This window comes from Chelonia mydas, chromosome 14 (genome assembly GCF_015237465.2).
Source record: "Chelonia mydas isolate rCheMyd1 chromosome 14, rCheMyd1.pri.v2, whole genome shotgun sequence".
Classification (NCBI taxonomy): domain Eukaryota; kingdom Metazoa; phylum Chordata; order Testudines; family Cheloniidae; genus Chelonia; species Chelonia mydas.
Genome location: NC_051254.2, coordinates 14,456,278 through 14,483,957, shown reverse-complemented (window position 1 = coordinate 14,483,957; position 27,680 = coordinate 14,456,278). Strand labels below are relative to the sequence as shown.

General features: G+C 46.5%; 1 protein-coding gene, 1 long non-coding RNA gene and 3 other non-coding genes across 6 annotated transcripts; 3 read left to right on the top strand and 2 right to left on the bottom strand.

Annotated features, from left to right (window-relative positions):
- Window positions 1–606: 606 nt before the first annotated feature.
- On the bottom strand, window positions 607–24,536 carry LOC114020670 (5-hydroxytryptamine receptor 3A). 2 transcript variants are annotated; one of them, XM_037914635.2, is made up of 9 exons: window positions 24,281–24,536; window positions 9,152–9,309; window positions 8,107–8,151; window positions 7,907–8,016; window positions 6,773–6,942; window positions 4,857–5,017; window positions 3,144–3,354; window positions 2,691–2,858; window positions 607–2,200 (listed from the first exon to the last, which is right to left on the bottom strand). In XM_037914635.2, exons 2-9 carry the CDS (start codon window positions 9,167–9,169, stop codon window positions 1,953–1,955), a joined length of 1,131 nt encoding a protein of 376 aa, XP_037770563.1. In that variant the 5' UTR covers window positions 9,170–9,309; window positions 24,281–24,536; the 3' UTR covers window positions 607–1,952. The 2 variants fall into 2 exon arrangements, with proteins under 2 accessions (XP_037770563.1, XP_043384482.1); XM_043528547.1 differs by lacking the exons at window positions 607–2,200; window positions 2,691–2,858 and having other exon boundaries at window positions 2,992–3,354.
- TRNAR-UCG lies at window positions 13,895–13,967 on the top strand. Its single transcript has one exon. It is a non-coding gene; the product is annotated as a tRNA-Arg (tRNA).
- Window positions 23,259–23,331, bottom strand: TRNAR-UCG. Its single transcript has one exon. It is a non-coding gene; the product is annotated as a tRNA-Arg (tRNA).
- LOC122462934 lies at window positions 23,351–25,694 on the top strand. Its single transcript, XR_006285827.1, has 3 exons — window positions 23,351–23,418; window positions 23,886–24,132; window positions 24,676–25,694. It is a non-coding gene; the product is annotated as an uncharacterized LOC122462934 (long non-coding RNA).
- On the top strand, window positions 24,551–24,623 carry TRNAR-CCU. Its single transcript has one exon. It is a non-coding gene; the product is annotated as a tRNA-Arg (tRNA).
- Window positions 25,695–27,680: the final 1,986 nt, after the last annotated feature.

Sequence of the window (27,680 nt, the reverse complement as noted above, 5' to 3'; positions counted from 1 at the left end):
GCTGGCGGAGCGGAGCGAAGGCCTATGGAGCTGAGGGGCGGTCAGCTTCAGATCATGTAAGGTGCCTCTTACCCCCGTCCCATCTCCACCCAGGGTGGGAGGTAAAGCTCCGCAGATAAACTTTCGAACTCTGGGGCTGCCCTGACCAGGGACAGAGACTTTTGGGTCATTGGACTTTTGGGACTTTGGGTGATTTGGGGTTGCTGGACTCAAGAACCAAAGGGAAAGGGGCATGCCCCAATTTGCTTGGGGTGGGTTTTTTTGCTCATGGGTTGTGTTATGAATCCTGTTGGTGGTGTTTCCCCAACATAATGCCACATTGTTGCTCTCTGTTATTAAAAGGCTTTTTGCTACACTCAGACTATGTGCTTGCGAGAGGGGAAGTATTGCCTCTTGGAGGCGCCCAGCGGGGGTGGTATATATTTGTCCCAGGTCACTGGGTGGGGGCTCGAGCTGGTTTGCATTGTGTTATTGGAATGGATCCCCTAGATATTGAACCTCGCCCTTGTTGCTGCCTACTCTGACGGGCAGAAGGGGTACACCAAGGTTGTTCGGGTGACTGAGATAACAGTTCAGCGAACCAAATGACCAGCCCAGTTAACTTTCAGCCCTTTTCTGTATTACAAGCTCAAGCATCTCTCTCTAACCTGTTCATGAGACACTCATTGGACCTGGTTACAAACCTGGCAAAACCTTACAAACCTTACAAACCTCCACCAGCTTTTTCCCCCCACAGCCTCAGTGTGCCAGATGGGCTTGTGCCTCAGCACCTCTTATGCAGCTGTGCAATTAGCCCATGCTGCCTCAGCACGGCGTAGGAGAGGGCCACCCTGGCTGTAGAGGCAGGGATGTGGGAGGGCTTTTCCATCGCGCGGCCAGATGAATATTACGGACTGGTTACATGAACCCATCAAAGAACAGGCAGACATGCTGCTTTTGAGTAAAGGTCGTGTGTAGCATTCGGGAATGTAGGTAAATGAATACGAGAGCAGCTTCACAACACGCGCCTTCTGAGAGGAGTGTAAGATTCTACTCGGTAGGTTTCACCTTCAGCCAAAGCCGTGACCATTTTTGCGTTTGTTATTTCTGGTTTCAGAGTAGCAGCCATGTTAGTCTGTATTCGCAAAAAGAAAAGGAGGACTTCTGGCACCTTTGAGACTAACAAATTTATTTAAGCACAAGTTTTCGTGAAGTGAGCTGCAGCTCATGAAAGCTTAAGCTTAAATAAATTTGTTAGTCTCTAAGGTGCCACAAGTACTCCTTTTCTTTTTGTTATTTCTGGGTGATCCAGGTCTCCCATTAGTAATGTGCAGTACTAATAAGGCAAACACTTCCAGTGGTCTGCAAAAATCAGATACATGGTATGTTTATGTAAGACAGCATGTCTTTTGACCAGCACTAACTGGTTGGGATTTTTGCTATGGTAAATATACCTTTTCCTCTGGAGCTCATTATTTTCCTTTAAACTTGAATCCTGGGCTGTAGTTGAGGGTAGGAAGCCCTCCCTGGCCTGTTCCCTCCTTTGAGTTGATACTGGTAGCCTGGACTCCAATGACAGTTGGAGGAGCCTGTCTCATCCCATCAAGACCCGCACTAATCTAGTCCTTTGTGTTATTTCATGTTTGCTTTGTTCCCCCCAGATCTCCACGTGTAGTTCAGCACTTTTGAGAGGTACAGCTAAGATGACTTACACCTACTCCAATAATTCCCTGTCAGCTGGAACACTGGCTCCATGAATGTATTTTATTCAGGTAACTTATTTGCTCATGGGACGCCCTAGGTGTACACATTGCTTTACAAAGCACTTGCAAGAACAAGGCTCCTGCCCTGCAGAGCTTGCACTGTTATTCAGACATGCAGTATACAGTTTAATTCAAGCATAAGAAGCAGGAAAACCTTTTTAGGGAGGAGGTTGAAGCAAGCAAGTATTAGAAAAGGCAATTAGCCCACATTTAACCACTCCATTGTACAATAATGATGATGATAAACAGAAGTGATAAAAGCAAATGACTGCAGCAAAGCACCTTATCCAGAACTAGCAGAGCTGACTCATACTCATGTAGCTCTGCCTGTGTCCCACTTCTCTGCCCTTCTGCATTGATTCTTCCCGTAAGCATGGGTAGTTCTATATTTCCCTTTCCAAGTGGGTTTGAATCCCTCCTCTCCTCTTGTCCCATGGCCATCTCAGTCAGCGAATCTCCTACAATGGGCAGAACAGCAGCCAAAAGTAAATATACATTAGGGGAAACTGTGGACAAGAGCTGAGGCCTGCATGATGCTAAACTTGACCTTATTTGCTTGATAGTTTTGATTAAAATTTCATACATTTTTCCATCAGAAACTCTCAGGGACTGTTCTCGCTGAATGGGCTTGTGGGGCTGGCCAGAGTTGTTGGACTCTGCATGGGGCTAGGTTTACAGCTGAGCCTCCATAAATAACAAAGGTGCACCTCTTTTGTAGACATATGTTGCCTATATATATATTTGATTCGTATAATATATGCACCATAATGATATTGAGAGGTAGGTGTCTTAACTGTGTGTGAATGTATGATCAAATGTGGCCTGAAACACAATGGACTTGGGTTCTAAGCCTGCTAGCATGATTGATTTCCAGAGATAAGGGGCTCCCTACTGACAGAACCCTGACACTGGATATGGATATTCAAATGGAGGTAACCAAACACCAACCCTGCTTGCTTAGGAAGTTTCTGGATGATGTTCTAGCTCGCTCGTGGCATCTCAGCAGTTTCATAGCCTTGAGGAAAGGGTGGAGGGGTTTCTTCTTCAGCTGCATTAATAGGCAGGTCTCCAATACGCCCATAATCATTAGGACAAAGACACCTATGAAAAACATCACTGCAAAACAAGACGAAGACAATGTGCTTGATAAACTCTCTGCCCTTCCTTCCTCTAGATCCATGGTTCTTTCTACTGTGGGCTTCTGTTTCATAGAAGAAATATAGTGCCCCAAGTCCAGAAACTGCTCTGAATAGGGACTTATAGTATTACAGCTCTACTGCAGTGGCTACGTGTTCCTCTTCTTACTATCTCTGAATAGGCGGCATGTTTGTATTCTGCTCTCTTCCTTACATCCAGTGCATGTCGAATATAAAGTGACTTTTACTCAATAAAGATAAGTACCTATTATGGGTGGGTCATCGGAAGAAGTGGGAAGAATGTCCTTAAGAATCAGAGCTAACACAGACTCTCCAATGATGAGTGACAGCTGGAAGCTGATCTTGTCCTCATAAGAGCTGCTGCTGAACAAAATAGTCATATCCAATAAGAAGAGAGCACATGATGGGAAGATAAGGTTCAAAACATATAAAATGGGTCGTCTCTTCATGGAGATCTGGAGGGAACAAGGCAAACATGAAATAACTGAATGGGCTGGAAAAGTGCTGATCTCAATGGGATGAGACAGACTCTTCCTCCCTTGGTTGGAGTCCAAGCTATCAACTCCAAGGAGGAAACTGGCCCCAGTGGGCTTCCTATCCTCTGGTGTAGTCCATGCTTCAAGTGCCAGCCATAAATATTCGCCTTGATCCTATCCCCAGCTTTCTTTCTTTGCTTCCTTAGCTTCATTTCCTACTTGCTCTCTGCCCTCTAACCCCAACTTCCCCTCCTTTCATAATCTGACCCTTCTTCCACCTGTCCTGCTAACTCTTCCTTACCTGCCCATCTCTTTCTATCACCTACCTCCAGCCACTTCACCTAACCCCCTTTGCCCTCATTTTGGGTCGAGCCCTTTGTTCTTCTACCCACTCTTGCTATTTCCCTGCTCGTATTCTCTGTATGAATATTCATGCACATGTGCCCACTGAATACATAGGCCCTCACTTGTCTGGTTTTTTTTCTTCTACTCCTCTAAACACACACATTGAAACCGGATCGGACAAAAAGGTCCATCTAGTGCAGTGAGCTGTCTCAGAGTGGCCTATACTAGATCTCAAAGGAAGATGAAACCGCCTTAGACCACATCCTCAGCTGGTCTAAATCAGGGTAGCTCCATTGATGTCAGTGGAGCTGTAGCAGTTTGTACCTACTGAGGATCTGGCCCCAGGACTGTGGTGTTCTATGTCATGAAGAATGTTTTTTGTTACCGGCTATGAAGGAATCCAGCGACTTGCCAGCATTAGTGTCTGACCCCATATGCTCCTATGAGAGCTGTACTGTCAAAGGTCATTTTGCTGAAGCACGATCTGGCTTGCACCGTAGACTGCTTTGGTTCCACCCTCTTTTGGCCTTGTCTCCTGCATTGTTAGGCGAGAGATGCTAGGAGTGTGGCAATGGAACTAGCATGAGTTGTCTTGGGCACATGTGCTGCTGGATTTGTGAGACTGCTGTAGTTCTCCCATTTAGACATGGGAGTTGCCTATTGTCCCCTATGAACTCCTTGTAGAACACAGCACTTGGTATGAGCAGTAGATCGTGCTCTTTCTTGATTTCGCTCTACAGATCTACATTGCAGCGGCTGCCTGACCCCTACAGAGGTGACACATTCCGAGACCTCTATTTAGAGGTATGTAACTTTCATTTTTATCAGATCATTCTGTTTTGAGATTTCAGACTCCCACAAAGTTGCTAAGATAGCAATACTAACTCTTGGATGTAAGCAAATAATATACATCTCCCTGGACCTTTTGTTAAAATACCTGTACTTTATAAAGTGCTTTGCCTGGTGGGGAATGTGTATTTGTAATTGTGGGAGTTAGTCCTTTTAAAGATGACTAGATTTTCCTTGGGTTATGTTTTTAGTTTTTGTAGCTGAGCCCTGATGTTCTGAAGGGCGCATTTATGATAAATCAATGAATGAAATATATATTGTGTGAAATACAACTGATGATGTAGTACCTCATAGATGATCCCAGTAAAGACTTCTTCCTCATCCTCTAGTCTGTATGGTATAATGGTTATGTTTGTGAACTTCCATTCTCCATTGGTCAAGTGATAAAGTTTGCTTTTTTTATTCACCTCATCTGTGGTCTGATTGGACCGGAGAATAAGGTCTGTTTCTGTTTGAGGAAAGAAAGTGAAGACAGAGTGGTTTAAAGGTGGTTCCTTTCTCCATACAAGGAGTTCAAATCTGTTGCCATAGTCCAGGTGTGTATTCAGAAGGAAGGAAGAGAAGGTTAAGATTACCCACCCAGCCCTTGTGAGAAAGTTGCATCTCTTGCCCAAAACAGAACTAGTTGTGTACTTGGAGTTTGAGTCTTACTCCAGGATAAACTGGCAATAACTTCATTGAAATCAATGGAGTTATACCAGCATGAGATCAGAATCCAGCCCAAAGGTCACTGCTTAAATGGGAACAAATGTCTGCTGACAGTAGGATTTCATAACTCTATTGGTCTTGAATACTTGGTTAAATTCTGTCTCCAATCTTATGGCCTGGATCCAAATCCTACTGAAGTCAGTGGGAGTCTTTCCACTGATGCCAGTGAGCTTCAGATCAAGCACCGAGGGCTAGTCTACACTGGCAATGCTAAAGCGCTGCCGTGGCAGCACTTTAATGGCCTTGTGTTGTTGCGGCGTCGCACTGGGAGACCTCTCCCGGCGATCCAAAAAAGTCACCTCAGTGAGGTGGGGCACTGTTTACACTGGTGCTTTACAGCACTGAAACTTGCCACGCTCAGGCAGGGGGAGGGGTCACTCCCCATAGCAAGAAAGCTGCAGCGCTGTTAATTGCCAGTGTAGACAAGCACATAGAGGAGCAGTTGGCAGTGGCTGTCTCTTTCCTGTGCTTCCATAAATACTTGGGAGTAGCTACTATCCGGCCCTCTTCTGCACACACTCACTACGGTGGCAATTGTGCAAATGGAGCATTTTCTTGGGAAAAATATCAAGGTCTTGATGCTGAGATGGCTAGCCCCCTTCCCTGGAATGTTTCACTCCCGGATGTGAACTGGGCCTGTTTACTACTTGCATTCCTAGCAAAGAGCTTCCTCTTCAAATCAAGGCTGGCTGACTTTCTGGAAGAGCTGTTTTAGCCGAACACAAGTTATTGGGCTCAATTCAGGGGTAATTGGGTGACATTTAATGGCCTGTGACAGAAGGTCAGACTAGATGATCTAATGGTCCCTTCTGGCTTTAAAGTCTAGGAATGTCATGAAACATTTGATACCTTACTTTAACTAAACCAATTGCTTTTCAAGTGAAACTGAATTATTAGAATAGTTGTAGCTAAATGGAAACTGTGCTATGCAAACAATAAAAGATCATACTTCAAAGTAAGTCTTGCCTCTCCGTTTCTGTGACTACGATAGGGATAAAATAAGAAAGCATGCAGCAGTTGAAAACTAGATTTAGTCTGGAACTCAAATCTCTAAGTCTGGATCCCATCCTGCAGCCCTTTCTCAGTCATGTGATTAGTCCTCTCAACTTCATCCCTTGGAGTTCTGTTTTTAATCTAGACCCTCATGCACGTTTTAAGGACAAGACCTTGCAAACTCAAGTAATCCTTATTGCAGTCAGTGGGACTAGTCATTTGACTAAGTTGACCACTCCTGGGAGTAAAGGCTTTGCAGAGGCAGATCCTGGATGCTTCCAGAAATATACATATAGGAGACTCCACAGTGGGAGATGGTTCCATAGCCCACTTTCCCTCTTACATTGTAATTTTTTTTAAAAAACACAATGGACACTATTGAGTAGTGAACATAAAAATTCAATAACCGAACAGACCTGTGATCCATCTAGTCCATTGACTAGTTGGGGACAGTGGCCAGCACCAGCCAATCCAGTCTAGTTGTGAATAAGAATGGAAATACCTGGATGATTAAATGAGAAGAGGCTTATGCTGCACATCTGGGTGTCAAATGGAAACTTGTGCATCTCCAGGTTGCACGTTATGGTCACCTGGTGCTGTTGGGTTGTGCTAATGATGCCTTTGTGAGTGATGGACAGAAAGGGCCTGCTGAGCGATTTCTCTTCATCCACTCTGAAGGAACCAATGATTGAACAACAATGAAAAGTAAAATGACAAAACGCTTATTGCAGATCGAAGACAATATTTTTTTGCAAACTCGCTGTTAGTCTGACTTTGGTCAGTGAACCTTACTACATACAACAGGAAACAGAAGAGAGAAGGTGAGTGACAGCAAGTAACAAGGGATGAGAGATTTAAAACAAACAGGGGAGGACAAAAAGACTGTGGGAGGAGACAGAAGAGACGGGAAGAGAGAAAGCAAGCAGAGAAAGTCTGGGGTGCAGAGAAGGGCTGATAACCCTAATCTACACCAAGATTTGTAGTGCACCCCATTAGCGTGCTAGATGAGACAGAAAATACATTCAAGCATATATGAACCTCTTGCCCCATTGGACCAGGGACTGTTGGCCTAATTCTGATCTCACACAGCTTCCACCCCCTAACTATTGACTTCAGCTGAATTACTCCTGATTTCCACCATGTAAGTAAGAGCAGAATCAGGCCCATGTCTTTATTTGTGTCTTGTGCAGTGCTAAGCACACACTGCTTCTTAACAAATAATCATGAATAATTAACCATTTAGGGACAATACCAAATATCACAGTACAGTGGGCATCTCCTGGACCTCCAGATTAAAAAGTGACAGGAGCCTCTAAAATATACTGTTGGAGTCTGTCTCCTTTTGATTGGCTTCCCTGTCTGTCAGATAGTTTTCCAATAGCCTGCACAGGTTCTCCTAGTGCCCCCTCACTTAGGGACTAAAAAACCCTGTTTTTTTTAATGAATGTTTTCTTATTGTCATGAGATCAGTTAATTGATTCTTAGCTATTCCATCCCCCACCACCCAATTCATCCTGCAAAACCCTTGCTTATGGAGTAATCCTCACTCAGATGAGTTAGTCGCATTCACCCATCATGTCCCTCATAATTAGCCTTCTTACAGAAGCAAGTTGAAATCGGCCAAGGAGAGTCTTACTGTTCATAAATGATGATATATGGGGACCAAAATGTATCCACTGGCAGAACGAGGTTGGAAATGTTACAGAAATCCTGAGGATTCCAAGTCACAAAGACATTTTTCCACTTCTAGAGGAAAGAAAAATCACGGAATGGAAACAATTTCTGGACTCACAGCACACAGGAAATAGCTTTGATTTTACAGAAAAAATCTCTTACCATGATCACTAAGAAATAGACAGTGACAGTTTGTAGCTTTTCAGTCTAGAGAAACAAAATGGGAAAGTGATTATCATGATTTCATTAACTAAGGCAGGTACCGAGCTTGGAGACTGTTCAGCGTTTTTCTTATAATGATGGCGTGATGGGTGTCAGAGATATGAGAAAATCAGGGCAGGCCATTCACGTACTTTTCTTGGTCCTACAAACTGAGGAATAGACTTGAAGGGTCAAGTTCAATGTTTGGAAAAAAAGAGTTGCCTGATAGAATACACCTGGCTGTGCAAATCTGTGCTGGGACAGGATGCAGAGCAGTAGAATGAGACAAAAATTGTAACACGGCTCAGGGAAATTGAGCCTACAGAATTGATCCGTGATGTATAAGGAGGGCAAAACCAAACCAGAATTACCAAGTCTCTCCTCACTCTCCCCCCAACTCCACTTTGCTGTAACACCGGCTAATATCATGGGTTCCCTTTACCCAGGCTAAGCAGAGTTGTTTCCCTTGTAAGAGGCTTTTTTTGGAGGAAACAGAAAAAGAGAGAAGTTCAGATGAAATGCAAATCAAGGGCCAAATTCCTGAGTATTCTTGGACAACTTTGCAGTGCTTTGGCAACACAGTGCAGCTTAACAGGCCAATTAAAAAGTGGATAGGAGGCTGCTAGGGAAATTAATCTTGCCCTGGACTTTGATCTTTTAGAGCTCATTTTAATGTGACCCCGTTCAACATGTGATGAGGACTAAAGCAATTTTTAGTAGCCCTCTCATTTGTGCAGATGTGACAAGCTATTTTCTCCTGGCACCTCCAACAAACATTGCTCTGGATTCTACTTTCAAACCACAGCCATAAAGGCTGGAGAAGAAGATCTAAGGTGCGGGTTCTATCCTTTCACATCAGTGGCCGTAACAGTGGAGTTACTCCCGATTTGCGCTGGTACGGGTGAGAGAAGTCATTCACTCACTTTGGGATCATCAGCTGCCTCAGCTTTTCAATCTCCACAATATTTCCTACTATACAGAATAATAAAGAGGTTTGTTTCCTTACCACTGAGAGGATGGACATCAATATAAATTGTATCTCCACTTTCAACGGCTCTTCCCAATTTTCCTTGGGTATTGTATGTAGTGCGGGTGCCTTTTCAGAGGAGATATTCAGATACTGAATAACATTATCGTACTTACAGAGCTGTTCTGGGGCAGCACCTGTGGAAATAAAATGAAAGTCTGGTTATGTCCAATCATTTTATCAGAGCAATACTGGGCAGGATCTCAACATACACCACACAGCCAGCTTATGGAATGGGAATGCATCAGAGGATTAAAAGACATTGGGCTGTAGCTGCTAGAAAACCACTGTCAGATCTTTGTCCCCTTTCACACTGGCAGGACTAGGGTGCCCGTCTTAATCTTCCTCATACATGTATGAGAATATAAATTACTCAGGGGTTTTCCCCTGGTCCTACTCCAATTTAACTTACCTGTTGCCAAAGACAAAGTGAGAATAGTTAAGAATGCGTCCCACATCGTTCCCCTTTTCCTCATGAGGCAAATGATTCAGCTGATGCTACAGCTAGTTGCCAGTGGCTAACAGCTGAGGTGCCGGAGGTGATTTGATATTAATCGGTGTAGGGAGGAAGCTTATATAATTGAAGGCTTTTTTTTTTTTTTTTTTTATGAAGAATTCCGTGATAATGGCTCAATGCACTCAGATGGCTCTTGGGATCAGCTCATGAAATTACCATTAATGGATTTGATGTTACGGGACCAATGCTGTGGTAGAAATAGTTTGCTTTAACCCCATAGTCCCTCATGGAAGGTATTGCTTCTTGTTGGGATTTATTTATTCAAAACAAATTGAGGCTTTTTTGTTTTTAAATTTGTCCAAAGTGGGTCTTGCTGCTTATTGGACAGACTTGCCGCTGCACTCTTCCACAAGGGAACTGACCCCTGGTCTTCCATATCTCAGGCAAGTTCCCTAAGAACTAAGGATGGCTGTCTTTTGACAGTCTTGTGAATGTAGCCCTTTGAAAATGCTTGGGAACAAAATGTGCTGGGTTAAACATATTTTGTTTGATCTGAAATAAACTTTTTTGATTCACTGAAATTTTTCATGACTTTCAGCTTGTTTTGAGGAAAAAAACCCATTTTATCTTTTCAGCACTGCCAGCCAGCTGAAAAGTCAATCACTTTTAAAAACAGCACCTACCTCTAAAGTTGTATGAAGTTAACAAACTACCTTCCTGGTAAGAAAGTTACATGGTCTCTCACTGCTGGCAGTTTATCCACCTTAGTTCCCTCTGCTTAAAGTGCCAGCCATAGCCTGATGTCCATTCTTCACCGCTCTCTGCACTGTTTAGGCTCCATAGACTTGGCGCCTTCACAACTGCCCAGCCCTGCTTTACCTGGTGCAGTTCTAAAGCTCAATCTTCCTGACTTCAGATTCCCTGCATCCCCAACTTCTGTGCTTCACAGCCTATACAATGCTTAGGAACCCCAGAGGCTCATGACCCCAGATCCCTCTTACAAAACACACCCTTTCGAAAACTAAAAAGGCATGAGAAGAGGAGCTCTTAGGTGTTGTGGAGAGAGAGGCTAAACTGGTAGTTAGTGAGACTTCGTATCCAGCCAGGGGTGTCTTCCCCTGAAGAGGCTGATCTAAAGCAGGGGGAGTTGGGATCAGCCTTTTCTGCTCTCCACCATGGCCTGGGTGCCTTGAAAAGATGAAACTAGCCAAACAGCCCATGCATGGCTGAGGTTAAACTGAGCACGGCTGGAAAGGAGGGTGAGTCCCAGGAGTACCATAAAGGCCGGTGCAAGGATGTTTTGCACCCTAGACAAAACTTCCACCTTGCGCACCACGCCCTCGGCCTGGGGAGCCGTGCAGCAGCTCCCCGCCCCAGCTCACCTCTGCTCTGCCTCCTCCCCTGAGCCCGCCACCCTGCTCTGCTTCTCTCCCTCCCAGATTTGCGGGGCCAAACAGCTGATTGGCGCCACAAGCCTGGGGGGGCGGGAGAAATGGAGCGGAGGCGGCATACTCAGGTAGGAGGCGGAGCAGAGGTGAGCTGGGGTGGGAAGCGGTTCCCCTGCACGCCACCCCCCCTCAGTTACTTGCTGCAGGTGGCCCTCCCCGTGCCCCTTTGCCCCAGCTCACCTCCGCTCCACCTCCTTCCCGGAGTGCGCTTTTGGCCACCCCCAACCACTTGGCACCTAGGCGGCCACCTAGTTTGCCTAGTGGTTGCACCTGCCCTGCATAAACCGGAACATCATGGGCCAAATTCCACCCCAGTGCATTCCCCTCCCCCGCCTCCAGGGAGTCAGTGTGGTAACAACCAAGGTGTGAATTCGCTGGGCTAGGATGGGGCAACCTCACCCAGCAGAGATGCTGGCAAAAAGCCCACCCAGCAGAATCAAACCTCCTGGGGTGCATGTGTTGAATACCAACACCCCCACAGCAGCTGTGCAGTGAAAAAACCCTAAGTCATGTGGCTAAAAGGCTGGATTGGCTTTCGCAGCTCCTGGTTGCCTGGTGCATAGGCGAAGTTGTTTTCATCATATGCAGCAGTGGTTCTCAAACTTTTTTTCCCTGTGGACCACTTGAAAATTGCGGAGGGTCTCAGCGGACCACTTAATGATCTTTCCAAATGTTGTTTGTACCGTTAGCTAACTATTGCAAAGCACTTTGGATAAAAGCACTGTTTCAAAAAAAATAATAATTAAAGTTTTTTTATTTTACAAATAAAAGCACACAACTCATATCTTAATATCAGTAGTCTTACCTTTCTAATGCAATGGATGTGCCTTCTCTCTGCCACCGTGGCAGCTGCTGAGCTGGGGCTGGGAAGGGGGGGGGGGTCTCCCTCACCACAGCAGCCCCTGAGCTGGGTCTGGGAAGGAGTGGGGGGTCTCCCTCACCACAGCAGCCCCTGAACTGGGGCTGGGAAGGAGTGGGGGGTCTCCCTCACCACAGCAGCCCCTGAACTGGGGCTGGGAAGGAGGGGGGTCTCCCTCACCACAGCAGCCCCTGAGCTGGGGCTGGGAAGGCGGGGGGTCTCCCCCACCACACCAGCCCCTTAGCTGGAGCTGGGAAGGAGGGCAGTCTCTCCCCGGCAGCAGCAGCCCTGGAGCTGGGGAAAGTCACCTCTTTCTCTGGCCGCAGCAGCCCTGCATGTCCCAAATTCCCCCCACTCTCTCTTCTCACCCCACTGCCCCCTCCCTCCTATTCCCCCAAAGGCCACCACCTCACATTACGTGTGCGTCTTCTCCAAGGTCCAGGCACCTAATTAGTGGAGACACGCCTGCACGCCTCCACTAATGAGGTGTGTGGCCCTTCATTCTCTCATGTGCCGCCGCCCAGGCATGCACCTTAGGGGGAACGATCTGTGGACCACCTGAATGGAGCTCACGGACCACTGGTGGTCCATGGACCACAGTTTGAGAACCTCTGATATACAGAAACAACTCGGAGGCCGGTGGCACCTTAACGACTAACAGATTTATTTGAGCATAAGCTTTCATGGGTAAAAAACCCACTTCTTCAGATGCATGGAGTGAAAATTACAGATGCAGACATAAATATACTGACACATGAAGAGAAGGGAGTTAACTCACGAGTGGAGAACCAGTGCTGACAGGGCCAAGTCGATCAGGGGAATGTATTAATTCATTTGCAGATTTAACACCATTCATTTGGGCTTGAATAGGGACTGGGAGTGGCTGGCTCATTAGAAAAGCAGTTTTGCCTTTCCTGGAATTGACACCTCCTCATCTATTTTGGGAGTGGGCTACATCCACCCTGATCGACTTGGCCCTGTCAGCACTGGTTCTCCACTTGTGAGTTAACTCCCTTCTCTTCATGTGTCAGTATATTTATGTCTTCATCTGTAATTTTCACTCCATGCATCTGAAGAAGTGGGATTTTTACCCACGAAAGCTTATGCTCAAATAAATCTGTTAGTCTTTAAGGTGCCACCGGCCTCCAAGTTGTTTTTGTGGATACTCCCTAACACGGCTATCCCCTGACACTTCTGACACACAGGATTCAAGTTTGGTTCAATAGCTCTCAGCAACCCCACTATACACCAGGCCAGGGCTGCTGGGCCAATTTGTATCTGCTCCTCTCTCCATTGAGGGACCCCGATGCCGGCCCACCCCCTTGGATCTGGGGGCAGAGTGTGGACGGGGCCAGCCGGGTCTGAGCCCTGGGACTCCTGCCAGCCTGGGGTATCCATCCAGGGACGCAACTGATGCGGGATCTGGGGCTGGCGGAGGTGGGATGCAGGATGCAGCCGTGTACTGCCTGCTGCTCCGGGCGGAGGAGAGACAGCCTGGGAAGGAAAAATCCCCGCAGAGCCGCCGGGGCGGGGACCGCGGCTCCAGGCTAGGCTCCCGCAGCTGCTCCGTGTCCCGCTCTGGAAGCGGCGGTGGCTGCAGAGGATGCTCTGGGCACGGGGAGGGGAGAAAGAGCGCGGAGCAGAGCAAAGCCGCCGGACGGCGGGGGACCACACCGGGCAGCTGCGCCCCCGCCCCCGCCGCCCCAGGCTGTTTGCGGGTCAGGCGCCCCTTCCCCCCGGAATGCCCCTGCAGACCAGGCACACGGTGGACCACTCTGCACCAGGGCAAAAATGTCTTCCCTGGTTTCCTGGGCAAAGCTGGGCGCTGGGAGAGCACGTGGGTGGGTGACTGGACAAGCTGCGTGTGCCAGAAGCAGCCCTGGGGCTCTGTATTGGCTTCTGCGGTGCAGGTGGCAGGGATGCTCTTTCCTAGGATGTGCCAGAAACCTAATCACGGTGACCGCGTGGCCTAATGGATAAGGCGTCTGACTTCGGATCAGAAGATTGAGGGTTCGAGTCCCTTCGTGGTCGGTTGGCTTTTTTTCCCCTCAAAGAAATGTCCTTTGCAGAACTAGTCTTTGCCCAAGCAAAATTAGCTGCCGAAGGAGAGTTTAGTGCACCCAACTGATCTCAGAGGCGCCACCAGAAAGCCGCACCTTATGCGTTGGCATAAGTGGAAGGCTAATCCCAGTGAAGTTTTATATAGGGTCCTAGTTTGAATTACAGAGCCTAAGAGAACAAATAACACACTGTCTTCCTCTGTAGACCACAGATCAGAACTTGCTGATTTCTTCCTTTCCCCTCGGAAGTTTTTAAAGAAGGACGGACAAGCATTAGTTAGCACCCATGATGGCAGTAAAGGGGACCTCAGCTTTAGTTATAATGAAGGAAGATGGTGGGGTGGAGAGAGGACTCCCGCCGAGACAGGTTTGCAAGAAGGGGGAATCTAAGAAGTTTGGGACTGTTGCCAATGAAAACTACATGACTTCTAGTTCTATGCATGTGCCGCAGACCCATAATAGTTCATCACGAAAGATGAAGGGTTGGCAGTGCATTTGGGTAGACCCACTCTAGCCCAAACGCTCTACCTTGGGAAGGTCCCATGTGGGGTAGCCCGCTGTCCTGTTAAATTTCTTTGGCACAGCGCCTCATACTGTAAAGCCTTCATTCCTAAGGAGTATTAATTAGCACAGAAAAAGTATGAAGCACACTCTGTTGTACACTTTTATGGGTCCTCAATAGAGAGCTGAACTTCCATTGTAGCCTAACTACACCAACATGATCACACTTCAAAAAACCATTTGGAGATCAGCTGCGGACCTGGCCAATCTCTGTCAGCCCCAGATATCCCAGACCAGATATCCGTGAAAACAGCAAGCAAAAAATAAATGTGTCTGTTGGGTCAGCGAAGGCAAAGTACCTAACAACACTGAGGTTTAAAAAAACAAACCACCTGGGCACTCTGATTTTAGGGATATTTCCATTTATCAGTCCCAGACACTGGTTTCCTAATGGACACGCAGATTTCTATGTCCCACTTAATAGAATAAAGCACTAAAGATCATGTGAGTCTTGAAGCTCCTACAGCACTACTGCTGCCCTCTGAGTGACAGTATCCTATGGAATAAGTGTTGGGCTTTCAGACCTGGTGCTGGATGAGGATTAGTGAGTCAAGAAAGGACGATGTAAATTGGAAACTGGCTTGTGTGTCTTGTCTGTAAAAATCCTTGGTCTATGTAAATAGCAGGGTGAAGCAGAGTGTCCTGAGGGAATTGTTAACTTCAGGTCCATCCCCCCCCAAAAGATACTTTAACAAGTAAAAACTAAAGGCCACAAAAACAGACCTGTAAAATAAAAACTGGATGGAGCCAGTGGGGCTGACAATGAAGAATAGATGACAGAAGTAGACAGGAAAAAATAATTTTTAGCAGGTCAGAAACTGGGACTGGATGGCCAGGGGATCACTCAATAACTGCCCTGTTCTGTTCATTCCCTCAGAAGCATCTGGCACTGGCCACTAACAGAAGATAGGATACTGGTCTGATCCAGTATGGCCGTTCTCTTGTTCTTAGAATAAGCAAAAATGTATTAAGTTGTCATGATTTATGCATGAGAATGTTTTAATTAGGGGGTTAGAGTACATAGGTACACAGATGAGGTAACTAGGTAAACTGAGTCTGTGCAAAATTTTGGGACAAGGGATAAAATATAGGTGATGGACAATAGGAGAGTGGAGAAGACCAGAGATTTGGAGCGTTGCCCTGTCCCCAGGAGACTTAACTTGTTCAATGATCTTTCTTGCCTGACCTGCTTTAGTACGTATTCATAGGTGACAACAGCATGGTCTTAAACCGTACAAAATAAAGGCTAAAATAAACTGTTTAAGCCTAAATTGAAATGGATCTTGTTTTTCACCCAACAGCCCCAATCTTTAGGGTAGGGTTGGAAGGACTGGGTCTATTGAGGCCCCAAAAGTCTGCGTGCAAGTTCTGAGCTGAGGCTGTCATGGACTTGTATCCATAGAAGAGACCTCTCTTTGTGGGGTGGGAAAGGACTGCTCCCATACAACACCTTTCCCAAAGCATCCCACATTTCTGGAGGTTCAGTTGGTGTGACACTATACCCCATATTCTTCATAGCAATATTATGAGTATGGCATAATCATGATGTATTTCATGCAAGATAAGTATGTGAGATATCATTGAAAAGGTTTCAGAGTAGCAGCCGTGTTAGTCTGTATCCACAAAAAGAAAAGGAGGACTTGTGGCACCTTAGAGACTAACAAATTTATTTGAGCATAAGCTTTCATGAGCTACAGCTCACTTCATTGGATGCATGCAGTGGAAAATACAGTGGGGAGATTTTATATATACAGAGAACATGAAACAATGGGAGTTACCATACACACTGTAACGAGAGTGATCAGGTAAGGTGAGCTATTACCAGAAGGAGAGAAAAAAAACCTTTTATAGTGATTGAAAAGGTTATGATTTACTGAATATGTTGATCCTATTTGTATGCTTGGATCATTTTTGTATCTGAAGTTAGGAATATTGACTGTGTATCTGTATTTCAGGTAGTTATTCCTGGGCAGCACCCACTAGGCAAAAAGCTCTCAGTCTAAATGACTGGCTGGCAAGGGCCCATTCAAGTTGGATGGCCCATCAGGGGAACACTTGGCTCTGAATGGACCATGGAAGACACCCATCTACATCTAATGGGCTTTCCTGTAAACATTCTAACTAAATTATGGGTAATGGCCTCCGCTATGACTAAGCGAAGCAGCCATGGGCATGTGACTTGCCCATGGACTCTACAGGAACATGTGACCAGGTCACCTGGTGCTGGACTCCATCATGGGATGTCGGTGTTTTTCCACAGGCTGACGTGGGACCCAAGCTTGGAGACAAAGGGTTCCCACCCTATGCAAAAGCTATTTAAGGCAGGGGAGTGACATAATCATGGCTCTTCACTAACTCCCCACTCAAAGAAAGACTCCTGGAAACACCTGAGGGAACAAGGACTGAACTGGGGAAAGTGCTGGACCCAGGCTAGAGGGATTTTTAGCCTGTGAAAGAAACACCTGGGGTTTTTAAGATGTAACCAAGTGCAGGCTGCTTGCACCATCATTTAGGATGAGAATTTGCTACTTGTATCCAATCTCTTTAGTATATTAAGCTTAGTTTGCGTATTTTGTTTGTTTGCTAGGTAATCTGCTTTGATCTGTTAGCTTTTAAGTGATTATAAGGGACAGCAATCTTTTGTAGTTCATGAACTTATTTTTGCTTTGTCTAAAATCAGTGTGTGGGAGTCATAACTTGGGCCAGAGAGCTGTTGCATATCCTTCTCCACATTGAGGGAGGTGGCAAATTGCATGACCTTACGCTGTACAGACTTCTGTGCAGTGCAAGATGGTATAATTTTGGGTTTATACTCCAGAGGGGGATGCATGCCTTAGCTGTGCCTTCCCAGCAGGGGCTGGTTAAGGAACCTCTGTGTATGTAACTACAGCTGGGTGTGTCTCTACCTGTATGTGTACTGGAGCCTGGGAGAGGGCTTGGCAGGCTGGTCACAGCAGTACAATGTATAGGGAGCCCAGGCTGGTGGGTCGGGGGGTTCAGTGGTACCCCAGTTCCAGGTGGCAGCCCAGGGGAACCTGTCACAGTTGGCTCTACAGAGATCATTAAAACTGATGATGTTGAGGAACTTCCTGTTTTGTTTTAATTGTTCTCAACGTAAAGCAGAGGTGCACATCTCTTGTTTATTTCTTCTCCATTTAACTTCAGTGACTGGATAGAAATTCCCCTCCTAACCACAGTTGAGCTGCTGCTGGCACAATTGCAGAGCGGAGACTGGGTACTGGATTTTGCTTGCTGGACTTGTCAACCAGATTGTAGATACAATTCGTCAAGGTGCCTCCATCTATTCTTCATGCTTCTGATTCTCTTCTACGTAGGAGAGTTTATGGTACTGCTTGGATTTTCCTCCTCCTCACCCATGCTGACTTTAAAATGGTCACAGATGTATGGGTGAAAGCATATAGCTCAGAGTTAAAAAAAAAAAATCTCGCATGGCTGGTTCCTTCCATTTAAAAGCTTGCTTTGTTACTTCTCATTGTTTTTGTGACATTGGCAGACCAGATGTCCGCTCATGCCAAGGCCCCTAACCCTCACTGAACACTGGCACATGCATAGCTGGAAACCAGTCTGGCTAACCTTTGTGTTAGTAAAGGTAAAATAGATATTAGAGTTATAAGAATATGTTTAGTGTTTGAAGTGCTTGCAGGGTGCTGCACATGTTAATCTTTCTTAACATCAGTACCCCACGTTAAGGTTATATTAAGTGTTTGTGTTGTAAACCTCGAACTATTTAATGCTTCTTCCCTGTTAGAGTTACATAATGTAAAATAAAAGGAGGACTTGTGGCACCTTTGAGACTAACAAATTTATTTGAGCATAAGCTTTCGAGAGCTGTAGCTCATGAAAGCTTATGCTCAAATAAATTTGTTAGTCTCGAAGGTGCCACAAGTCCTCCTTTTATTTTTGAGGATACAGACTAACACGGCTGCTACTCTGAAACCTGTCATAATGTAAAATACTGGTTTTCTTACCAAAGGTGTTAGGTCCTACACACAAGAAGGCCCATCGAAACCAAATGATCCGTTGTGAAACATCAAAAGACAAAGACTTTGTGCTGGTGGAGAAGCAATTAACACCTATGAACAGGAGATGTGCACAAGGCCTCGTCCCATCAGTTTGAACTCGGACGGGAATAAAAATTCCTGGCAAGAAGGAACTGTATCCATATGCTGCTTGGACTTCCCGGAGAGGGCAGGACTTCAATTAAAGCATAAGCAAAGGATTTCTGGCTGTTTAGCTTGTGTTAGCCCCAGGGGTGAACAAAGGAATTGAAATGTGATAACTTTTGGAGGGGCATGTTCTGTGCCCTTGCCGTGGCCCTGGGGCTGAAGGAGCTCTGGGCCTCTGCAGATTATTGGGGGGACAAGGCCTGTCCCTGCTTGCCCCCTCTTGTGCACACCCCTGGTTAAAGGATCTATAGAGCTTGCATATTACAGCAGTTTTCTATCACCTTTTGGAACCCAAGACTAGCTAATTTGTGTGTGTATATTTACCTGCTTTAATCTTGTAAATAACTAGTTTCTTTTTCCTAGTTAATACATCTTTAGTTAGTTAATAATAGGATTGGCTACAAGTGTTCTCTTAGGTGAGAGATCTAGGGTGCACTTTGACGGGTTCCCCCTGGGGTCCTGCCTGGAACTGGGGTAACCCTAAGCCCTCCTGACCCACCAGCCTGGGTTTCTACTCACACAGTACTGCTGCCAAGCCCTCTCCCAGACTCCAGTACACACACAGGTAGGGACACACCCAGCTGTAGTTACATACACACAGGTTCTTTAACCAGCCCCTGCATAGGAAGGCACAGCTAAGGCACTACTCCGCTCCTAAGGCACGCACCCCCCTCTGGAGTGGAAACCCAAAATGATACCATCTTGCACTGCACAGAGAAATGTACAGCTCCTGAAATTCACCCTCTCCCTCAATGTGGAGAGAGAGATGCCACAGCTTTCTGTCCCAAGTTATGACTTCCACACACCAGTTTTAGATAAAGTAAAAATAAGTTTAACAACTACAAAAGATAAATTTTAAGGGATTATAAGGAATAGTAATCAGATCAAAGCAGATTACCTAGCAAATAAACAAAACATGCAAACTAAGCTTAATATGCTACATAGGTCAGATATGAATGGCAAATTCTCACCCTAAATGATGATGATGCAAGCAGTCCGCAGATTCTTAAGGCGCAAGCTGCACTGGCTTGCAGCTTAGAAACCCCAGGTGTTCCTTTCACAGGCTAAAAATCCCTCTAGCCTGGGTCCAACACTTCCCCACAATTCAGTCCTTGTTCCTCAGGTGTTTCCAAGAGTCTCTGTGGGTGGGGAGTCAGTGAAGAACTACAATGATGTCTCTCTCCAGCCTTAAATAGCTTTTGCATAGGGCAGGAACCCTTTGTCTCCAAGCTAGGTTCCCATGCTAGCCAGTGAAAAAAACTCTGGTATTCTAAGATGGAGTCCAGTACCAGGTGACCTGGTCACATGTTCTTGTAGAGTTACACTGGCAAGTCATGTGCTCATGGCTGCTTCGCTTAGTCATAGCAGAGGCCATTTTCCATACTTTAGTTAGAACGTTTATAGGAAAGCCCGTTAGATGCAGATGGGTGTTTTCCACAGTCCGTTGTGAGCTAAGTGTTCCCCTGATGGGCCATCCAACTTGAATGGGCCCTACCCAGCCTATCATTTAGACTAGTGGTTTTCAAACTGCGGGTTGCAACCCAGTACTGAGTCACGGAATCTAAGGCACTGGGTCACGGTGGCTCTGGTCAGCACCGCCAACCGGGCCGTTAAAAGTCCTGTTGGTAGTGCCCGGCTAAGGCAGGCTAGTCCCTACCTGTTCTGAAACCATGCTGTGCCCTGGAAGCGGTCAGCAGCAGGTCCAGCTCCTAGGCAGGGGGGCCACGGGGCTCCATGCAGAACCCCTGCCCTGAGCACCAGCTCTGCACCCCCATTGGCCGGTTCCTGACCAATGGGAGCTGGGGTGGGGGCGGTGCCTGCGAGTAAAAGCTGTGCAGAGCCACTTTTGTGCCTCTGACTAGGAGCAGGACTTGCTGCTGGCTGCTTCTGGGGCACCATGTGGTCTGTGGTGCCAGGAGAAGCAGGAAGCCTGCCTTAGCACCCCGGCTGCACCGCTGACTGGAAGCCGCCCAAGGTAAGCCTGCACCCCAGCCCCCACCCAAACCTGGAGCCCCTTCACCCAAAACCCCTCATCCCCTCATGGTGGACCTTTGTAAGGGCTGAGGGGGCACACAGAGCCCCCTAGCATGGAGGAAAGGTGGTGCAATGTGGCATACAAACCTCACCCAAGGCAGGAAAGAGTTAATGGGGTACTGGAGATGCAATCCACCTGCTCTGCAACACCAGGGAGGTATTAAAGAGGAGATGAGAGCACTGTTCTGCTGCTAAGAGGCAGGTTGGGTGAGCATGTATAGGGTGGGTGCTCATGGTGGCTGGGCACAGGGAGACTATGGGTGGTCGGGTATCCTGGAGGAAAGGGAAGAGTTGGTTTCTTTATGCTTGTTGTGGGCTGGTGGGTGGGAACCCTGGAAGGGGTAGAGCTGTCAGAGGCCTAGCTGGAGAGCTATGGAGCTGCAACCTGGGAGGCTTTAGAGAGTGTGTGGAGGAGTGGAGGACCCATGAAGTTGGAGTGGCTGGTGTGCTGCTTGATGCTGTGAGAGGGTGCTCTAGTAAGGCTGTTCTAATCCAGGTGGGAATGGGGGTAGGGGGGGCAGACAGAGCACCTGGCATGGGACGAGAATGGGGGATACGGGAGTGGGTGGAGGCAGGAGATGGAGGATTCTGGTGAGGTGATGAGAAGGGGGTGAATACAGAGCCCCTCTTAGGGGGACCCTAGGAGGGGGGGAATAATAAGGGCACACACAGCTGTGGGGAGTAGGGTCATAACTTCTGGTGGTGGTAGAAGACTGAAGGACCCTGATCTGGGGGAGGGAGGTACACACACAACCCCTGCAAGGAGGGAATTGGGGGGCTTACAGGAAGTCCCTGAAATAGAAGGCAATGGGAGGGTGGCACTTAGGGGAATGGAGGATACATCAAGGACTCTGTGTGTGCAATGATCTCCGCTTACAGAAGCTATAAAGTGTGTGACCACTGACCCTTCCCCAATAATGTTAAGTTTTGTGTGTGTCTGTCCATGGTGCTCAGTCTTTACATGAAAAAATATTTGCTTTAAAAATGAGAAAGGATATAACCTTCAAAAATCACGTGCAGTGCCTTGAGAGAGTTACAAATAAAGTCCTCATGGCTAGATCTCCAATCTCCGTGAATGAGGTGGCTAGTGATATAGTTCTGTTGACAGACTCTCTATTATTTAATATGAAAGCAATGCCAACAAAATGGAACATATAAAATAAAAAGAGGATAGCTTATCCCTGTAAGACAGATGAGATCACTCACTGACTAAATCTACTACATCTTGGTCTGTAGTAAATAAAAAGTATTCTGATATCCTTTCCAACCCTTTCAAATAGTTTTATTTATTGTTCCTGGAAACAATAATTAGGCTAAAAGATGCCTTAAATATATTTCAATTAAAATGTGCTTAACTAAAATGATGACAGAGAGATTTAAAACACTTGGGTTTTTTTTACAATTATGAAAGCAATCCTTCACTCTAGAGATGACACTTGAACCCCTAATCCCTAGGTTTGGAAGCTAGTGCCTGTATTAGGCCACTAGAACTGGGTGAAAAGGAGTTTGCATTATTTGCCACTTGATTCCTCATATTGCTCTGAAATATAGTTGCATGAAGATTTTTGTTCTTTCAAGTCCCTTTTCTGCCTCGTGCTGACAGTAAGCCCTGTTGGTCCCCTTCTACTGCAAGCAGCTCTTTATCTTTTGCTTCTTCCAAATGCATCTGCAAGAGTCTTTACTCAATTGTTTTTGGTACCAGGCAACTGGTTTCATACCAGAGTGACAGTGACTCAGGAGCCATCTCTTTCCCACACCTAGCTCACAAGAACAATATCCCAGCTTTTTCTTTTTCTTTTTCGACACTTTCACTAAAGAAAGCGAATCACCCTGAGAGTAACAAGCTCATTTCTCTGTGAATGTTTAACTCTGGGTGGGCATTTGGACATAAACCCTTTTGATTGTACATGGCCTGGCTGGGCATGATCACCTAAGTGTGTAGCACATCTGTGTACGCATTCTCTGTCCTGAAGCTTTCTTTTTCATCATGCCCACATCTGGTGGCAAAATCTTCAAAGGCCAAATTCTGGGTAGTTTTCATGTTACTTCCTTAGACATGCATTTGTAGCAAGACAATGCCAATCGCCTCTTGTTTTCCCCCCTTATCTTCCTCCCCACCTTTCTACAGAGACGCTGGGCTGACACCATGCACTTCTCCCAAATGCATAGGGTTAAATAAGGGCTATAATAATAGGACCTATTTCTCATGTATAAGGATCAGTTCTGAATGGGTAGAGGAGGGGAGGATGATTATGTCTGTGAGCTAAACTCTGCTTTCCCTACTCTTCTGGGGAAGCTGCTTTCTCAGCCTGGCATTGAGGGGACCAAATGTGCGCAACTGCTTCCTGGCAAATCACACTTCAAAACAATCTCCATGGCCTTTCCGCTAGACAATCTCTTTAACACACTCCTCCTCATTTTCCCGTTGAACACTTTGACCTTTTCATGCTGGTTGGAAATTACCACCATTAAAATAAAATCGACCACGAAGGGACTCGAACCCTCAATCTTCTGATCCGAAGTCAGACGCCTTATCCATTAGGCCACGCGGTCCCATTAGGTAATAGAAGAGCTGTGATGAGGGAACATGTACCCTAGCCAGCAGCTGTTACTTGTCGCCTTTATCGGGGATCCTTGGAGGTAAGAGCTGGGGAGTTCCACGTGTTTATAAGAATCCTGCCATGCTATGAGAGCTACGCCTGTGCTGCGAGGGAAGCTCACAATACCTTTTGCATCTCTTCCGCATTTGTACTGGGTGTGGGGAAAAACTCCTCCTCTGAGCCCTTTAAAAATGCATGGGCCATAAAAACAATGAATTAAACCCCAAACCTGTTTTTAAGTTTTATTTTTTGTTCTAGGCAAACCCTCGTTTGCTTTCAGAGATTATTTCAGTTCATTTAGCTTTCTAATAATCAAAATAGCGATTTACACCCTACCGTAGGCTACTCCCGGCTGTGCTCCGAATTGAAGGGCTAATTCTCCTGGTGTAACTGTAAACGTGATTGCCCAGGGTTGTGACAGTCACCTGGTTTTTTATTAGTCAAAGCTCACGCCAAGAAACTGATGGATAAAAATATTGCCCTTGTGACTACCTTTTTTTTTTAAAGGACGGGGGGAAAGATAGAACGTGACTTTAAACCCGTCTACATCTGAGGCTTGTGGAGAAAACTGGCTGGTGCTTTCAGCAAAGCCGCCCTTATTGCTGCCCGCCCTGGGAGTTTTTCGCGGGCACAAGGTAAGCCGGTGGCAACGCACCGGCGAACGCAAAGCGGCTCGTTGACACGCGGGATTCGAACGCCTGACTTTCTGTTTCACACAAGGAGGCTTTTTCCGCGAGACCACGGGATCACTGCGGTAACTAGCGGCGCCCTGGGCTAACTAGTATGTGACGCAAAGAGCCGAAGCCGCGCTTGGGCTCGCGCGCGAGGCTAGGGCCGGGAGGGCAGCCGCGTGCCCGCCCTTCCCCGTGCCCTCAGGGCCCAGCAGCCAGCGCTTTACTAACCTGTCCCTTTGTGGGCAAGGGGACGTCACGCTAGTCCGGGCAGGCGCTGTTCTTCCGTAACAAGGCCGGGGAAGGAAAGCTGTTTCCCCGCTGCTGATTTCAGGAGGGGCTGGGGGGTGGGGAGCGCCAGAGGAGAGGAGGCTGATGTTAGGGGTTTATGGAGGACAAGTCCAATGGTTTCGTAGCGGCAGAATATGTAGAATACCGAGGAGAAATAAAGTTCGGCCACCACAGAGTTAAGGAACAGTGTGAGACGTCTCTTTTCATACAGCCCCAGTGGCCTAATGGATAAGGCACTGGCCTCCTAAGCCAGGGATTGTGGGTTCGAGTCCCATCTGGGGTGAAAAACTTTTTTCTTTCTCCTGTCTAAAAGTAAACCGTATCTTCATCTCTAGGTGGTGTCTAAATTCCATTACTGGCTACAGATTTAAACCGCACAGCATGGTCCTCTTTGTTGCTCTCCAGTTTTCTCAACAGGTAAAAGGTAAACCAACAAGGGACTGTGGATCTGTGTAAACAGTTCCTGGCAGACTGATTACCCTTTTCCAGCACAACGTAGTATGATGCCGATCACTGTGTCTATGAATTACAAACACATCACTCAAGCCCGCTAGGTTTTTGTTTTTTTTTTTTTTTATGCTAATCCCCTCTGGTGTGAATTTTTGCTCTTGGTTGGAAAATAGCTCTATTCAGCAGCCACCTTCCATCTTAAAATCCTTTTCATGCCGGTGAGCTTTGCTCTAACCTCAGCTCTCATTTTTGTTGCCCCCCCCCCCCCCATTTTAATGAGCATTAAATAAGTTTTCGGTCTTCTTCCGTCTGCATTCTTTGCAGTGGGGGGTGAAAGAGGCAGCCAGATCCTCCCTTCACTGAGGGGTCAGGGAAGATGTGTGGTGTGGGGTGACACAGGACCTGGCTGTGCCTTGAAGGTGTTCAGGGATTTGGGTGTCCTAGACAGGAGCATGCGCGCTGTTGAGGTCTCATGGGGACCATGGTTGCTACAGGAAAGCCTGTGAGTTGCACGGCAAGGGGGAACCGTCTCTCTGGGAGGCCCCAGCTGCCTTCCCTGCATGATCCTGTTGTCTCCAGATTGTGCGGCTTCCATCCATTGCATCCCTGACGCTTGGGCACTGGGCACAAAAGGACAAAGGACCTGAGCCCTTGGGGAAGCAATCACTTCAAAGGGACTAGAAGCAGGGATGCCCTTTTGAAGGGGATGGGCCAACTGCCTCTGGAGAATAGCAGTTTGGGCCTGGCTAGTGACCATGGTAGTCTCAGTGCTATTCCACCAACGCCCCTCGCTGCGCCATTCTAGTAGAGCAGCTTCCTATTTCGCTGATCCTACCCCTTCACTCAGAGCAAAACATGCCTCTAAAGCAGTGGTTCTCAAACTTTTATACTGGCAACCCCTTTCACACAGCAAGCCTCTGAGTGCGCCCCTCATAAATTAAAAACACTTTTTAAAATATATTTAACACCATTACAAATGCTGGAGGCAAAGCGGGGTTTGGGGCGCAGGTTGACAGCTTGCAACCCCTATGTAATAACCTCACCACCCCCTGAGGGGGTCATGACCCCCAGTTTGAGAACCCCTGGGCTAAAGCTATGGCAGAGAGAGACCAGTTCCTAGCGACAGGTTTCAGAGTAGCAGCCGTGTTAGTCTGTATCCGCAAAAAGAAAAGGAGGACTTGTGGCACCTTAGAGACGAACAAATTTATTTGAGCATAAGCTTTCGTGAGCTACAGCTCACTTCATCCTTTCCTTTTTTGCAGTTCCTAGCACTAGCTCCTTGCCATTTCTGAGCTCAGGGCGCCATCGTGTGGCTTCTTGATTCGCTCAAGGAGTTTTGTGAAAACTTTATTCTCTCCTACTGATTTTTTCCTTTTCTGTTTTACGTGGACGGGTTCACTGGCTGCTATTCAAATGTGTCCTGTTTTCCATTAACCATAAAAGCAGCAGCCAAGGCATGCCTCTAACAGAGCTTGGGACATAGCCTTTATACCCACAAGGCACTTTAATGGCAACCAAATCAATCGAGTGTGGACATCCTTTACAGCTGAAACCGCCTTTGCTGCTTTTTTTTATTTATTATTTAGACTCTTGATAGCGCCCACAATATGCTAGGGGTTTCTACAGCCTAAGCAAACGTAGCTCCCTTGCTCTGAAGCGTTTGTACCCTCACAATTACGGTACTAACAACCACAAATTGTCTAAAAAATCATGAGTTTGGCTTTAAAGCAATGTGCTTAAGAAAGCCCCATGGGGTGCCTCTTCTTTGGTGTCTAGGCGCTGAGCCTTTCGTTGACCCTTGCTTCACCTTCTCCAGCTTCTTCCCCCCCAAGTCATGAGGGCTATACATTTTTTTTTTTTTTTTTTTTTTTATATTTAACAAAAGCTGAAATTCTGATGTAATCACTAATTTGCAGGAGATGGGATTGTAAAACACCAAATGTTACTAGACTTGTGATAAAATCACAAGAGCTGGCACCAGTTACACCAGTGTATGTAACTTTATTATAGGTCATTTTTCATGCAAGGATGACCAATACGCCCATTATGCTCTTCTAACCCACAGATACCCACTGTCAGCTGGTAATTATGTTTGCCTTTCTTTAGTGAGGCGAAACTTAAGTTACACTTCTTTGCTTGAAAAGTTCATCGAAGTATCAGTGAGAGAAATGTGGCTTTATGTTAACAGAGTGAGCTGTATAATAGCTCCTCTGACCTCAGATCACAGAAGTGAGGGTTCAAGTTCTTGTTGTACTGCAGCAGTCTGGTAAAATGTTAAACCTTTTACTATACCAAACTCACCCTATATGTAAGGAAATATGAAGATGATGCCAGCAAACCTCCTGGGGATTTCAGTGCTGCCCTAGTATTAAAATAAACTGATTTGAAAAGAAAGGAAATAAGATGCAATTAAATCATTCACATCCTGGTTTTACCCAGGTATAGAGTTCATGTATGTGCATACATTTGGCTAGAGTAACTTTGAGAAATGGAAAAGCTATGCTGTGAGAAAGCAAATTAGTCTGCAGGGAACATACTCTCTCCTAAAATCACCTGAACTATGGCAACCCCACAATCCCTGGTTTAGGAGGCCATTAGGCCACTGCGGGCACATACAAGTGCTTATCTTCAGTTTCCCTTAGCAGAGTTTGCCACCAAAAGCTATGGAAAAAAGAGCCAGCCAATAATTCATTTACAGACAATTCCCATAGAAGTGCATTAGAAGAGCGTAAGACTGGGCTCAGCATCTTCTCATTAACCATCCTCTGCATGGATGGCGCGTGAACTGCTGTCTCGGGGAGGCTAGCCCCCAGCCTGCCCCCTTCTGCCCAAGACCCTGCCCCTTCCACCCCCTGGCTAGAGGCCAGAGCGCTGCCCCCAGCCCTGGAGT

Coding starts and splice junctions, on each gene's coding strand:
- LOC114020670 (XM_037914635.2), bottom strand. Junction 3,355..4,856: donor TTACTGGGATCATCTATGAG/GTACTACATCAT, acceptor TGTTCCCTCCAG/ATCTCCATGAAGAGACGACC. Junction 2,201..2,690: donor AAACTTCCTAAGCAAGCAGG/GTTGGTGTTTGG, acceptor TGCCCATTGTAG/GAGATTCGCTGACTGAGATG.